Raw genomic sequence first — 16,255 nt, 5'->3', positions numbered from 1 at the left:
CAGCATGTACTGTTCTAGTTTATTTAATTACCTGAAGTACTCATTAAGATGAGCTATGAGATTGTAAGGTGTTGTGGTAAGTGGATGTTTCCATGGTTACGAACAGGGAAACAGCAGGAATTGATTCATAAACAAGAATAGATCATCTACAGGCTCCTGGCACCACCAATACCAAAGTTAACAGAGTGTCAACACCGGCAAGCCTACCAACACATGCCTGGACAGAGAGCCTCTTTGGGGGTAAGACAACACCCAGGACCCTCTACACCACACACACAGTCACCTCACCTAAAGATGTGTTGTTAGCAACCTGAACATTAGTGTTAGCCACCAGAACAGGGGTGTTAACTAGTCACCTGACATCAGGGCACCATGTGTTAACTGCCTCAACATTTGTGTCAGCCACCTTAACGTTTGTGTCAGCCACATCAACCGCAGTGTTAACCACCGCAACGCATGTGTTAGCCACCTCAATGCTTGTGTCAGCCACATCAATGCTTGTGTTGGCCACTTGACCCTACATTTAGTCATTTAGCAAACACTCTTATCCAGAGCGACTTACAGTAAGTACAGGGACATTCCCCCCGAGGCAAGTACGGGTGAAGTGCCTTGCCCAAGGACACAACGTCATTTTGCACGGCCTGGAATCGAACCAGCGACCTTCTGATTACTAGCCCGATTCTCTAACCGCTCAGCCACCTGACTCCCTGACCCTGAACATTTAAGTGAGCCAACTGAATCCCATGTCAGCTAACTTGAGTGACAGAATGGTCCTCTGGCCCACTGTACAAATCTACCTGATGTAATTACTTATTGAGCCCCTTGTGTTCATTTATTGAGCACATATTGAGCTTCCAACTGGCAGAAGAACTGAGTGGAACAGCAGATTTTGACTGTGGATATACTGTATATGGGGCCCTGCCCTGGCCTCTGCTCGACCCAAGGGCCATGACACTGTCTGGGTCTGCGTACAGAAGGGACCAGGCTTCGAACCCTGCGTATCTGGTCGTGCAGGTTCTTACTCTGGTTCTGTGAGAGGAGTGGTCTCATTGGGTTCATTCACTGGACTCCCGTCGTCCGGGTTAGTCCCTCTCTCCTCTTCTGTCCTCATCTCAACGATGGGATCCTTGGACCCATCACCCCTGCTCTCACACGCGTACGTACGCACACACACACATACCCATTCGCATACACCCAGGCATGATGGACTTTGCGACACAAAGCAAGCTTTCCACGTGCCGTTTTGATATAAGTAGTAGTAGCGTTTAACACACCGAGAGGTGACAATAAGGGAGGGTGTGTGCGTGTTTGTGTGTGCCAAAGCTTCCCTATTGTAGTGTTAGTTACAGCAATGAGGACATCCACGACAAAGCTTTGGACCCGAGGAGAATATGGTGGAGAGGGGCTTTGTGGCCTAGAGTTCCAACCTTCAACTATGACTAGATAAAGAAGGATTTTGTACGTCATGCTGTATGAGGTTATCACACAGGTTTGGATGACAAGTTAGACATCCATCTATAAACACATCCATCTCACAACAGTTTACAGTAAACAAACAGTTAGAGCACTTGTTCATGATTGTGTCATTAAGCGCTAATAAGTCTGCCATACTCACAGCTATGAGAGTGACAGCACATCAGGAAAAGGAGGAACCGGAGTGGTTCTGGTCGATGCAATCACACATAGGTGATTATTGTAAATTATTGTTCAATTTGGTAATTGTGCTTTTTAAATTATTGCAGTCTTATCACTTTAAATGCAACTGCAAGATGAGAAAACATTCAATTAAATGATGTATAGTGCTTGCCGTGTGGTGTTTGGCAATAGCAATTTAAAAAGGCATAGTACTTCAAGTTCCTGAATTAATTATATTCCCAATTAAATTTGCGGCCAAACAGTATATGCATCCTAGATGAGCACAAAATACTGGTATTCTTATTCTAATATTCTTGGAATTCATTAAGAAGACACAAAGCACCTTTCCACATGAGCACATTCCTCCTCAATACTAAATGAATAATGCCAGGCTAAATTACATCAAATATGTAACTAAGTGAAAAATATTATAGATTACTAATGCAAATTTGTGTTCTGGTTAGTTACCAATAATGCTGAAATGGTGCATAAATGAAACCAATGAATATTTAATCAGCCAATTAATTACTTGGTGACAATATAAAGTAGAGTTAAGGGATGGCATTATATACAGTTTGGAGCAAGGTTTACTGTACTGACACGTTTGACAGCCCTGTGTCAACTCTAGAGCAAAAACTAAAACTCGGTCTGAATGTAATTTTTCACTTACTTTTGCTAATAACACTCTTTTTATTTGACATTTATTGTAATGAGAAGTGGAACATTTACATGACGTATGAAAACCAATAGAACACTCAAAACCTCTTGAGGTTCCAAATGCAAATAGCTGCCGTTCTTGAAAAGACTTGAATCTGACTCAGCCTGCCATCTCTGTACACAGTCACACGCAAGTACTGCGCACTCACTCACACACCCCACAGTCCATTAAGCTCCATGACTCAGCAAAATATCTGTCAGCCCCTCTCCCCTAGAAATCTTTTTAATGGCTTGCTTAGGCGGGCTGAAACACGATAAGCATGTGGTACACCTTAAAACTGACACTCACAAACACAGATGCACGTCAAGACACAGTCACACACACGCACTCACGGAAACAGTGACAAAAAATTGGCTTCAAATATATCAGGAAGAGTGCAAAGTGTAGAGTGAAGCATGAATGATTGGTGAGTGATTAACAGGAACAGAAATGAGACAGAAACTGGAGGTTCATTCATCTATGAAGTGACAATCAGTGCATATCAATAGTCGCCAGGCCGCTCATTTACGAACCGCCGTACTGAGACCGATTTTGACGTCAGTGGGTTCTTGGAAATGCGTGACTCGCCGACTACCGTCACAGAACCCAGACTAACTGTGGCCGAACGTCCCGTGAAGGGGCGGAAGACGAAAAGGTGAAAGGTCACTCACAGGTAGGCAGCCTTCCCCTCCTCCATCTCCTTGCTCTTGCCGCTGGTGGCCGTCTTCTTGCTGCACAGCCGGCGGGTGATGCACATGAGCAGGCCGCACTGGCGCAGGAAGAAGCAGCTGACGTCGATCAGGACCAGGACCAGGAGAAGGCCGGCCAGGCCCAGCCCCACCACCGGCCCCAGGCCCAGACCGCTGAACAGGGATTCTGCTAAGGCAGGACAGACGCACACACACACAGCACGGTCAGTCAGGCCAGGCCAGGACTCACCGGAATCGGGAGGGTTTCGGTGTGCTTTCGAGCAAGAATGGTCACTAGCTGTCGACTCGTTGGCTGGGAGTAGTCACTGGGGCTGGAAAGACAGGACATACATACATGCAGTACAGTACAGAGAGCTCACCGTGTGCAGTCCGTACATGTATAAAACATGATGTGGGAGAAACTTGCCTTGAAGACCAAAACAAAAGGGATCCAAATAATTTTTCTCCGAAACATCTCACAAGAGCCAATTACCCCAAACACAGCATATTTTGTTCACTGAATACCACTGCGGTATGGAAGCTCATTATGAGCACACCCCAGGCATGGTACCTGTTAGTGTCCACTGGAAAGAGGATTGTGAGTGGTGACCTTGGGGTTGGAGTTAATCACACACAGTGTCTCCCAGACAGGTCCAAGGTAAACTCACGGGCACACCCGTCCTCGGGCCAACTGTGCCTAGCCCACTGGCTAACCTAAACCTCAAGGCAGAAGCAATCGGCACAGAGCAGCATCCTGGCTAACGAGACACCCGGCTCTACTTTAGCGGTAGCACTATGATCTGTCGGAGAGAGAGAGAGAGAGAGAGAGAGAGAGAGAGAGAGAGAGAGAGAGAGAGAGAGAGAGAGAGAGAGAGAGAGAGAGAGAGAGAGAGAGAGAGAGAGAGAGAGAGAGAGAGGAAGGGGGGGAGAGAGAGAGTGAGAGAGCAAAAGAGAGAGAGAGAGAGACAGCGCCTTGTGGCTAGGAATCCAAATTAACAGAGCTTGTGTTTTTCTTGTGGCCTCCGTGGGATTTGAGGCGGCAGCCTTTTGGATTCGATCAATATTTCCTGAGAGCCACAGGGCTGTTACCACGCGCTTAAATCTGAATTCTGTTCAAAACACATGAGCTTAGTGAGAGTAAACACCTTTCTGCTGCTTTCTCCTGAAGAGCGCATGGTAAGTCTCAAGGGAGTACAATAATCAGTTATTTGACCTTTTTCACCTTTTTTTCATCAAATTAGTATAATTTGTTTGCAATCATATTAACCACAGCAATAATAACACCTTTTTCCCAACAATAACTGAAAACGATTTTTTTCCGACTCAAGGATGCTGTACGACAAAGAAAAAGGAAAAAAAATCATCATTAGCACTTTTCTGTGGAGTTGGCGTTGCATCAATTACTGTGTTGTGCTTATTCTGATAACCATTGATAATGCAATGAATGAATCTGTTCAATGCCTAATAAACCACAGCACTCACAATGCACTCTAAAATTTAATTACCTTATAACCATTCACATAAAATGTCACTATTCAATTATAGCCCAACAGCCTTGGGAGGACAGCCTGGAGGACATGAATTCCAGTAATGACCTTGTGAGCAATTTGCACATAAAGAAAGGGCATGAACAATCGATAGATTAAACAAAAACAATAATGTGATTGCACAGTTCAGTTGGACTCTCAGTAATCGCTGAACTATTTCAGAAGACTCACATCGTACACAACCTTCTGTGTATTGTTTGCCGATCCTGTGCCTATTTTCTATGAATATGTCTCCCTAGATTATGCAAAAACAGGAACAAAAATCAACTTTCACTTAAATATTTGACCTTGAACTGAATGAATGGACAGAAATACAGTAGACAATGTGAGGCCTCTCCCAGCTACATAAAAGATAGTTTGCAAAAAAAAACGCCATTCTGAGACAGAGATTTCATTACCTCTTTGGCTTTTTGTACAGTGGCACATGGACCGTAACACAAAACCATCCCTCTGTTAGCCTGAGCACTGCAGCTCCTTGCCTTGCATTCCATTACCGGTCTGGTTTGATCTCCGCATTATTGGAGGGAATCAAAGGATGGGAAGCAACACGTTTGAAATGAGAAGGACCGCCAGCGAGCCAGCGGGACATATACACATCACTTCTCTTCCTTCCACACCTCCAATTTCCAATTTGCCAAGCAATAAGGTGAAATGAAAAATAATCCAGCCAAACTGAATGAAATGCGTTTCTGACGGGAACATGTAGTAAATGTCCATTAGGCATCTCAATGTTCAAATGATGGTGGTGGTGTAATACGGTTTCAGTGTGCTGCATATGCAATGACTGTATCAAACTCTCAAGGTCTCTGCAGATGACTGAGTGGACTGGGAGCCAGGGCGCGCTGGGAAAAACCATGTTCTCTTTCTTGTTCTGCACTGTCAATTAAGTGCCCCTGGCTACACGGGCCTCCTTGAATATTCAAATGAATTCAATGTATTACCATGACATGGCTTCAATAACACAACTTTCAACTCTCCCTTTGACATAAACTTCATTGGCAGGAGCTGAGTGTTTTAGACCTTCGGATGCACCGCAGTGACTATGAGAAGATAAAGATGTCTAATCATATCTGAAGGGATTTGAAGTCCTTCTGAGAGCAGGGTTAACCACAGAACTTCCCCTGCAACCAGATTGAATACTGTACTCTGATTTGTTTCTACTGGGGGTAAAAAAAATAAAACACATTTATACTATCATTTATATTATTGCCTTGTCGCATTCAACCTGAAAAAAACTATTTTCTGATTGTTTGTTGATTTATATTCCCATTAGCAGCTTTTTTTTTGCAACCTGCTAATGCAGGCCATCCAACATATCCTGGAGATAAAGAATGCACCTCGCTCTGACAGCATCTACTCATTAGGCCTGAGCTCTGATTGACGCTCACTCGATTATATCTGAGAGTAGTCACTCGATTAATGATGTCTGAACCAGGCTTGCTGATTGGGAAGTGAGCAGGTGCTAATGCATTCTAGATAAGCATGTAGGGATGAACGTAGGCGTTGGTGGATGTGGGTGAGGCGAACATCTTAAGCGAGTTGGTTAGTGAAGTGCTGCTGGTGGTGTTTGAGGACACCACAGGAGGACTAGCACGTCCATTAAAACCTCGGTAATCAGCCTGGAGAGGAGGAATGGAGAGAGGATTGGAAAGAGGGATGGAGAGAGCGAAGGGGAGACTGGTCTGTCGATTTTCCCTTAATAAGGCTCTATTAGATGCCATTAACATGATTAAAGTTTTCTTAAAGCCAGCTTTAAGGACATGGAAAATTACATCCGACTGAGATAACCACCAAACCTCTGGGTCAGTTGTTAATGGAAATGGATTCCAAGAGGTGGGGTTTTCTCTTATCATTCCCTTATACCCTTTATCTACTTTCTATGTGCACTATTTGAACGTTAGTTTAGATAAAAGTGTCGGCTGAATGAATAAAATGTATAAAAAATTTACAATTGCCGTGTTCAATCCCCAGCCCGGGAAATTGTGTTGGATTAAATAATTTACTGAGTGGCAAAAACAAACAACAAGGTAATGTAACGTGATTGCAGACAGGAAGTCCCATTGTAGTGCCTTTCTTTGTAATTTCTATTTTTTACAGTCAAATTATAACAGCTCAACATTACAAACATGCAACAAAAGCACCAAGTCTAAAGCATTCACGTAAGGCCTCATTTATTTCGATAAAGGCATGACATCGATAGCAGTCGAAAAAACATGCTCATAGTCATCCACCATCCAGGCGAAGTATATTCAACATTCGCTCGCCTCGTAAATTGAGCCTCGAATAAGTCTCATAACTGGGACATGAAGTTGAGTTTCATATTTTCTCAGAACACATACGGCTCCAACAGCCTTGCGCCCTCGTTGCCAGAGTTCAGGGGTCATGGAGGCATCCGACATATGCCAGACCAGGCAGTCGCTCTCCCTAACAGCCTCTGGATGCGCCTCTCTCAGTAGCTCCACACATCGACGGGCTCTCCGGACGGCCACCACAACTGCCTTTCAATCCCACCTAAATGGTGAGCCCCAACGAAGCATTACGGCAGAACTAGCTTTTCAAAGAGCAAAGTACCCTCTCGGCCATCAGGATTGTGGAACGAAATGGGCGGCCATTTTTGCGCCTATGCTGAGTTGATTGCTGCGCTCGGTGATAAAAGACGTGTGAGACTAGACAGGGCTGAGGGGAGGAAAGGAGATGGTGAGGCACCCGGAGCCCAGGGAGAACACAGTGAAGTGAAACGTGTCTGAGTGAGACAGCTCCAACGATTACCTGTAATCAGTGTGACTGAAAACGGTGTTGTGTTGATTGGCCGGGAATTGGCTGGATCTAAGACTACCTGTCTAGTTTTTGCATTTGTCTGGCATAATGTCTCATTCAAAATAGGTTGTGTGCATGATACCTGATCCTCGTCTTGATAAAGTTCTGTAGAGGCTGGCTTTGGTAGACTTACAGTCTACCACTGTAAGCCGTAGACTTACAGTACTGTACATGTGAGCTCCTCAACTAGACAGCTTGATTTAAGGATCTCTGCTGACTGTGACGATGAATCATTTTACAAAAAGTTGCCTAGTCTTGTCGTTGTTTTTGAAAGTACGGCAAATTTATGAAGGCAGTAATTGCCTTCATAAATTCAAAAAATATATACTCTTTGATTTGCTGAGGAACCTTTCCAGGTAGGCTTTCTGCTCAAGTGTTACTAGGTGTCTGAATGTAAAAACAACATGTCTGCCTTGTCATGGAAATTTTGGAATACAGTTATAATGTGTGTGTTTCATATATGAGGAATGTGTTTTAACGGAAGTCTAAAGTTGATTAAGAGTCAACTACATTTGGTAGAGATGCCATTTGCAGTTTTATAACTAGGAGACGGGAAGTCTGGGTGACCTGAGAGAGTTCTTGTCACCTGGGGAGGAAGAGACAGTTGGTCTGGAGACAAATGTGGATTCAACTGTATTGTTATTGTGATCTGCTGCTCTGACCCTTCCTGTAGACTTGTTTGAAGTGGCCCACACAAAGGACAGTTGACCATTTGACTGGTGAACCCCTGTGGTTTTACTATCTACTGGTTTGGGGAGAGAGGCCACAATAAAGAACCGTGGGAACTTGATATGAAGTCACTGTCACTGAGCAGTGCTGACCAATCACAGAGTTCAGAATAACCATTTGATCTAAAGTTTATATAAGGCAGGGTTTTGGGGTTGTTCTGTATCACTCTGGCGAACGACCTGTGGCTAGCACCTCCTTCGTTATGACTGATCACAAAGTACTTTGTTAAATCATGATTTGTATAAGCAAAATAAATTTATTGTAACCGCCATCTCTTGACTATTCAAATCTACACAGTGCCGCTAGAATTTTACCATATCAGCCTCCAACATGTCTGTATTCCAACATAAACATTTCAAACGGCACATTTGTGCCCTACAAAGGAAGCGGACACTCTAAAAGCTGCCCGTGAAAGACACCGTTCTCAAACGAGCTTAGATAACCAGGTGGTTTCACAACACAGAGAAAAGCGTTCAGTGAATCCGTCAAAAAGGAATAAACTGGGAGGAGGAAGAGAGAGAAGGAGGGAGATGGAGACAGGAAGAGGGAGGTTGCAGTGATTTAGGAGGGGGGGGAAAGCAGGGGATCTGTATGATTTAAGCCGGATAGAGGGAAGGAGAGTAAATTGAAAAGAGACCCTGGACAGGGTGGCAATCAATGCCATTTTTCAGGAGAGGTTTATGGGGAAGAAGGGCAAGGATAAGGGGTTTGGAGGTTGTCCGTCGCAAGGAAAACAGAAAGGAAAAAGTGTGAAAAGAAAAAAGAAAGCCACCGTTGAATGCATAATGTATGGCGAGGGGAATTGGATAGAGAGATTGTTTAGTGAGCGACAGCAGGCACCCACCTCTATTCAATCGACATGGTTTAACAAAGGCTGTGTAGAGCGTGTGTGTTCGTTTGTGTGCACGAGAAAGAGAGAGAGAGTAAGAGAGAAAGAAAGGCATCTATATGCATGACAGGTAGAGTATATTAAAGCAGGTAGAGACAGGTTTTGCCAGTATCCACCACCAGTGAGGTATTCCACCTGCCTAGATCTGAGATTTCACGGGTGACAAGTCCCCAGGGTTATCCTCCTTAAAACAGACACAGAAACAGAGATGATATCTTTTCACCCCTTCCATTGCCTTCCGTCTCCCTCCCTCCCTCCGCCCGGCCGGCCTCCTTCCCAACATGCACCAGAGGTCCCTAACGAGAGGGGACAGCCAATCGAAGTGACCCTGCCGTTAGCGCTGTGTTCCCACTCTTGTTTTCCATTTGAAAAGCAGCGCACACACTCACAGGCGATTTAGCCAGCACGGTAATGACAGAGGCACACAGTGGCTCCATCTGAGGCAGAATAAACGACTAACGGTTACCACCTCTGAGAGAGGGAGAGAGAGACAGAGAGAGAAAGAGAGAAGGAGAGACAGAGAGAGACAGAGAGAGACAGAGAGAGAAAGAGAGAGAGAGAGAGAGAGAGAGAGAGAGAGAGAGAGAGAGAGAGAGAGAGAGGGGAGAGGGGGTCGCATGGAAACGATGGAATTAGATTTTAGCTTTCTTGTTTTTGTTCACGGATGAGTGCAGGTGGTAAACTAACACTACGGGTGGACAGGAGACCAGAGAAAAACACACCGTCCGGGGGGGGGGATTGTGTGCTTCTACTCTGAGTTTGTGTGTGGTGCCACGTGTAAGCATTTCGGGGGCCGACAGCATAAAGTTCTTTACGTGTGTGTGTGTGTGTAAAGCGGAGGGGAGGGGGTGGAGGTGTTGTGTGGCCCCATTTCAAATCTGGCCTGGGGTGGTAGGATATGATAAGTATCACATTCCTCTCCGCTCCGACACGGTCTCCCTCAGTCCACATGCAGGAGTGCTGCTGATGGCTTGAGATACGCTCTTCAAACAGCATCGGTGAATCAAGGCAACGCTCTCCATATTTGATCCTGCTTCCTCGCCCGGCTCCTTGACTAACTTTCAGTAGATAGAGTGTGGGCATCAAAATTCAGAGGATGTAGATCAGTAGGTGGATTATACAAGACGGTGTGCATGTGGAGGTCCGTATAGCAGCGTGTATGTGGGTGTGTTTACATTTACATTTAGTCATTTAGCAGACACTCTTATCCAGAGCGACTTACAGTAAGTACAGGGATATTGCCCCGAGGCAAGTAGGGTGAAGTGCCTTGCCCAAGGACACAAAATCATTTTGCACGGCTGGGAATCGAACTGGCAACCTTCTGATTAATAGCCCACTTTCCTAACCGCTCAGCCATCTGACCCCCTGTGTGTGTTTTAAAACCCACCCCCTCCCTCCAAAATGGCTCAACTAATGATTCAGAAGTGGATTCAGATGGAGAACACAGAGATTAACATTCAAAAAGTGAACCTCTTTACACTGCCCTTCTGCCTAGACCAGCCTCTCAACCCTGGTCCTCTGGGACCCCCTGCCCTGCATGTTTTAGATGTTTCCCGGCTCCAACACACCTGATTCAACCGAATGGGTCATTATCTAGCTCAGCAGAAGCCTGGTAACAACCATTCATTTGAATCAGGTGTGTTGGGAAGACGGAAACCTCTAACACACGCAAAGCAGGGGGTCCCTGAGGACCAGCGTTGAGAGTGGCTGGTCTAGACACCTTACTGCAAGTGCAGGGGAGGCTGCAGAACTAAGACGTGTGTGTACCTGTGATGTCGGGTTTCTGAGGCATGAAGAACTGGTAGAAGGCGGGTTCTGACAGGCCTTTGACGTTGCGGGCGGTGATCTCCACTTCGTAGCGGGTGTTCCACTGCAGAGGCTGGAGCAGGGCGAAGTCGCTGAGCCCTGGGACCAGCTTGGTCATCCACTGCTCCTCCTTATCCTGGGGAGGGAGGGAGGGAGAGGGTCAGCCAGGAGGGGAGGACACGGAATGACCCCCCCCCCCCCTTTTCACCTTAACGTCCCTCCCTCCTCACCTCACCACCCCTTCCTTTCTCACCTCCCACTCATTCCCTCACCTTCCCTTCCTTTTCCCTCCCGAACCCATCCTTCCCTACGCCTCCTGTCTTTTTAAACAGGTTTTTATCTCATCACAGAATAACACAGAGGAGGAAATTGAAGTGTCACAGTCGGGGGCCTGTGCTTTGACAGCATGCCAAATGCATATTCAACCGTTTAGCCTCCAAGGCCCTTCCCACCAAATGTCAGAATAACCCACAGACTAGTGTGGAATGGGCTTTTGGCAAACGGTGCATGGTTCCATTTTCCAAGTCATGGAGTTATGGTTTGAAAGGGAAAGCCTGTCCATGCGGTTGATGTCTGTCCGTGTGTTGTTTGGTGGTGTGTGTGTTGCTTCATGTGCATCTTTGCCGCTGATACAGAAGGGCTTGTGTGTCGGAGAGAGTGTGTCGATGCTGCGTGTGCGCTTGCGTCAGGGTCATCTCGGACGAGGAGGCTGTAGGATTAGTGAGGCGTGAAGGATTGTCCTTTTCTTCCAGTGCTCGGTCATGTTTGGCCTTCAAAGGACTGGCTGATAGACCCTGACCTTCGCTCCACACAGCACTTTCATCTGCCACAGCATTATTTCAAATCTCTGTCTGCCTTTCTATGGCACAGAGATATGCCTGCTCAGTCATATTAGTATTGAGGAGACAGAAGGCTCCCATCTATTCAAATGTCGTTAGTCATGTGGCTTGTGTGTGTGTGTGTGTGTGTGTGAGGGGGTCTTTTGTCTGTTTTCGTCTGTGCGGAATGGTTATTTGTGTTCATAAACAAATTAATATGTAGCTAGGTTTTCTTTTCTTTTTGAAAGGCATTTCTTACCCCCCACTTTCTCTAACAAAAAAACAACTCACATCAAAGCACTGCCCACCACACTTATTGCACATTTCCACCACAAAGAACATTTCATATATAATATAATAACAAATATATATCAACAAAGTCCTCGACACAGAGTCATTTTACAAGTGTAATTGGCACCCCTCCCACACGCACTCCACAGAGCCAGTAGGTGGATGAAAAGCCCTTGCAGACACTTCCCTCAGATAAAGATCCTGAGAGAGACAGCGAGAGTGTTAAAGGAAGAGCCCTACTGGCTGTTCCCTCTGCTGTTCCATCATGGCGCCCGCAGGCAGGCTGCGCTCCTCACCGTTTTGTACTTGACGATGTACTCCACGATGGGCATGCCCCCGTCGTCCTGCTTGACCAGCCCAAGCCTGTACACCTTTCCTACCCCCCTCTGGCCGTGCACCGCTGGGGGGCTGGGCTCTCCTGTGGGTGGAGGGGTGGGGGACAGAAAACAAATGGTTTCATCCCATGTAAGAGGGTACAGGCTGAGGTGAGGGAACTATAGGATAGGGATAAAGCCATGCTTACGTATGGGCAGAGTCTGGAAGGTTTCTGTGTGGCTGAACTCTCCCTGGCCCTTCCCGTTGACGGCGGCGACACGCACCTCGTACGTTGTGTTGGGCTCCAGGCTCGTTAGCAACACTGTCACTAGGGAGGGAACCAAGAAGTGACAAGAGGGTTAGTGTCGCTGATGGAGACCCACGGGCAAAGAAGGGCCCCTATACTTATAAGTAGGACAGAGAACAAGAAGAACTCACACCTGCCTTCACGCCACAACTCCGAGCACTGTGTGTGTGTGTGTGAGCGTGTGTGAGAGAATTCACGTGAGACGTCTAGTCCAATTCTTCCAATTCCTTTTCTTCTCTATTGTGCCTCACTTATTCAGCATTGGTCCGTTCCCCAAGGTAAACGCATTCACCAGGCATGTTAAAAGCCTCCCCTGCAACACAGCTTATAACACCCTTAAAACCCTGCTACTTGCAGAAGTCAATACCGCTGCTAATGAAAACCCATTGTGTCGGGCCGTCAATGGAATGCCTGGACAGCTCTGGTCTCCATAGAGCACTCTCTTTTACATCGAGTTCTCTGCACTCATGTGCTACTGCATTGTGTCAAAATCCACCGTCGTTAAGCTAGTGGGAAGACACCCCTCCTCCTTCCCCCTTTACTCTACTCCTCCACTACCTAGGGTTTGAAATGTTCCTTTCTTCACTGTTGGTACTCCCACAGTGGATTTTCAGCGAGCATATCTCTGAAGCCATTTACATGAAACCCCCCCCCCCCCCCCCCCCTTCTGCATCCCCCGAACACGACCGGGTGCAATAGACGCGCTTGCTAACTAATCGCTAACTCTATCTGACATTTGTATTCATGTTTGCTGTTCTATTGTAAGCTATTTGCAGTAGCAATAACAGTGCCGTCATCAGTGAGAGCAGCAGATGAAAGAACACAATGTATGGCATCACAGCAGGGTTTGGATGTGATCATAGCACACTGAGGATCTGAGGACCACATAGTCTCAAATCACAGTTTTCTACTTTATGGAAATTGGGAGTTGCTTGGATAGACATTTACATAGCGTTTGAGGTTGACCCCAACGAAAGCCCTTAAGGATGTTCATTCAAAGTTAAGGACGCTCTGAACTTGAGTAAACAGTTGTTGTTTTGCTAGCTTGGGCTTCTTTTGTACACAGACTGGTAGGCTACTGGTTGCCTTGCAATTCTTTAATGGGGGGATGTTAGCTAAATGGTTGTGAGTAGCTATTAGCCTAATGTTTTGCCACGGTTTCAACAGACCTATATATGCGAAGGCCATTTAAATGAAAGGAGAGAGACAACTCATTATACCTAATGGTAATGTGGTGAATGTTCTCTATTGCGACTGAGGTCTGTAGTAGCTTCTATAATTAAATAAACGTCACTTTCAGACTGGTCATGAAGAGCATTCTCTATCTCAGAACTTGATGGTCTCAAGGAAGAAGGGTTTAATGAGTTATAGGTATATAAACAAACCTAAGCTAAGTGGATGTCGATAAACTTAATGAATACATTTTCTTGATATCACTTGTTTTTTGTTGTTGTGTTAATGTCTGTCTCATTCTTTCCTTCCGCTCTCTCTCCCGGCCCACTGTTCCCTCCACCTCAGTGACTCTTGCTGCTTAACATTTGTGCCGCTCCATCTCGGTTTTGTAATTGACTCTAAAAAGAGGGATATTAGCGATAAGCCTTTCAGGTTTGTCAGACCTCCTTATCGTCGGCCGTTTGTCCTTCGGAGTTCCCCTTTTTCAAGTCCCTCACATCACGCTCACTCTCCCCTGAGACCCTCACAAATCAATTTGGAATCATGCAGCCAAGGAGGGAACTCAGAAGACTGGGCTCCCTGCTCGGTCGCCTGCCTGCCTGCCTGCCTGCCTGCCTGCCTCCCTGCCTGCCTGCCTCCATCCCTCCCTCTCTGCCTCCCTCTCCGCTTCCCTCACTGCCTCCCTCCCTCCTTTTTTGTGCAAAATCCTTCTCTCCTGTCTTCTCTCACTCTGCCTCCCCCCGCTCTTTATCTCCCCCTCTGTCCCTGTCCTCCGCGATTGTCAGAGGTTGTGACCCATGTAGCAGCGAGGAGGATGTGTAAGATTGTTGAGGAGAGAGGGCACTACAGGATCAGAGGCAAATTAGGAGCCGTGGACCAATCAATGTGTTTGTGTGTGTGTGTGTGGGGGGGGGGGGGTTTGAGGTTACTTAGAGAAACACTTAAACCTAGATCAAGTATCCTAACCTGACTATGCTGGGCAGAGTCTAACAGGGAAGGATTGAACCTTGACTTAACCTTCCTCACACAAGCAAACCCCACAGGACAGGGAAAACACAACAGGGATTGTTTTTTTCCCTTTTAAAGTGGCCTATCATGATGAAATCCACTGGGGTAACTGGTGAGCATTTTTAAGTGTAAACAAGTGTTTGGCTAGGGACCCAAATGCTGTTGGGTAGGGATGAGTCAGTCTTGTTTTCCTTCCATGGGTATTCGAATGATATTGAGTGAGGATAATAACAACACAAACACGATGGCGTCATGGCACTCACTCTGAACACCATGGGACTTGACGTGCCTCCAGTCCTGGGAGCCGGTCTCCTTGTATTGGACCAGGTAGTGACCGATGGGGACTCCCCCATGGGAGTCTGGCTTCATGAAGGTCACCGTGGCAACCCGTTGGGACACGGCAGAGAGCCGCACCGAGTAGGGGTTCGACGGTACGTCTGGGAAAACAACAGCAGCGTTGGTGGAGATACAGTAAATCCCATAAAAGAAAAACAGAGATCCGGAAAATATACCGGTCTGTAATATCGCTCTCTTTGATCAATGGCCCCTGAGAATGTCTTCGAATATCTCCATGGGAACCCTCCCTGTGGTTCTGAGATGCTAGCACATATATATTACCTCACAGGGAGGTGCTGTTGAAAGGACGGCGGCCATTGTGTTTATCAGCGGTCAACTCGTTATCGCACAAACACTTCCTTTCATGTGACAGAGTCACACGGCGGGGCACGGGCAAATCAAATGAGGCCCCTCTCTGTCCTACGGAGCCCTTTCTTAGAACAACAGGAACATATTAGTTCTCCCAGTGTGGCACGGTGTACAACAGCAGGACCTAACCGCCAGTCCTTACCCGAACTAGAGAATTGCTGGTGAAACTTTATATCCGGTGTGTAAGATCTAAAGGCATAGCGGAGTAAGACACGGCGTCATAAGAGTTCCAGAGCGGTATTCTGCTTCATCTGCATCATCAGAGATATGTAGACACCACTCGTTTGTGTCGAGTGAGTAAGCTTCTGAGCTCAGTTTCCTTGGGAACTGGTGGAAGATCCAGTTTGAGCACGGAGCTGGGAAACTGGCTGCACAGGCAGACACAAGCCGGCAGCTTCTCTGGCTTTTAATGATCAGCTTTGAAGACAAATCAGGCCCAGCTGGAGGGGAAGCGATGGGTTTTAAAAAACTGAGACTTCCTCTCTCACATCACACGCTCTGACTCCCCAATCTCTGTTTAGTCATGGAGAGGGGTACAGACTTATTGATAGGCACTGAATTGCTAAAATTAAACTTGAAAAAGTTGCCGAACTTTACATACAGACTAAGAATAATGTGTTCGGTTCAGCGAGCACGCTTTCATCCAAAACAACATGGGGGATTCGACCCTGCAACCTTTACATGTTTAATCACATGCTCTACCACTGAGCTGTACCCATCCCATGCAATATGAATGTCTTTGGGTGTGTCTGGCAGGGAGAAACGGGTATTTTACCTCTGAAGTCAGCTTTTCCGCAAGAGTTCCACTTTTACTGTACATGGACAGTGG

At 46.4% G+C, this 16,255-nt stretch overlaps 1 protein-coding gene across 1 annotated transcript in view; it reads right to left on the bottom strand.

The window, feature by feature from the left end:
- Positions 1-16,255, bottom strand: part of zgc:152904 (uncharacterized protein LOC767777 homolog) — a 64,913-nt gene that overhangs the window by 3,768 nt on the left and 44,890 nt on the right. The window contains exons 13-18 of the mRNA XM_062447585.1: positions 14,985-15,158; positions 12,442-12,561; positions 12,215-12,336; positions 10,771-10,945; positions 3,004-3,211; positions 1,023-1,142 (exon numbers count right to left, since the gene is read on the bottom strand). Coding sequence (XP_062303569.1) covers positions 1,023-1,142; positions 3,004-3,211; positions 10,771-10,945; positions 12,215-12,336; positions 12,442-12,561; positions 14,985-15,158 — 919 coding nt within the window. The remainder of the gene's footprint in view (positions 1-1,022; positions 1,143-3,003; positions 3,212-10,770; positions 10,946-12,214; positions 12,337-12,441; positions 12,562-14,984; positions 15,159-16,255) is intronic.

The sequence above is a fragment of the Osmerus eperlanus genome, chromosome 21 (assembly GCF_963692335.1).
Source record: "Osmerus eperlanus chromosome 21, fOsmEpe2.1, whole genome shotgun sequence".
In the NCBI taxonomy this organism is placed as follows: Eukaryota; Metazoa; Chordata; class Actinopteri; order Osmeriformes; family Osmeridae; genus Osmerus; species Osmerus eperlanus.
Note: the sequence above shows the minus strand (reverse complement) of the source record. Positions and strands in the feature narration are given on the sequence as shown.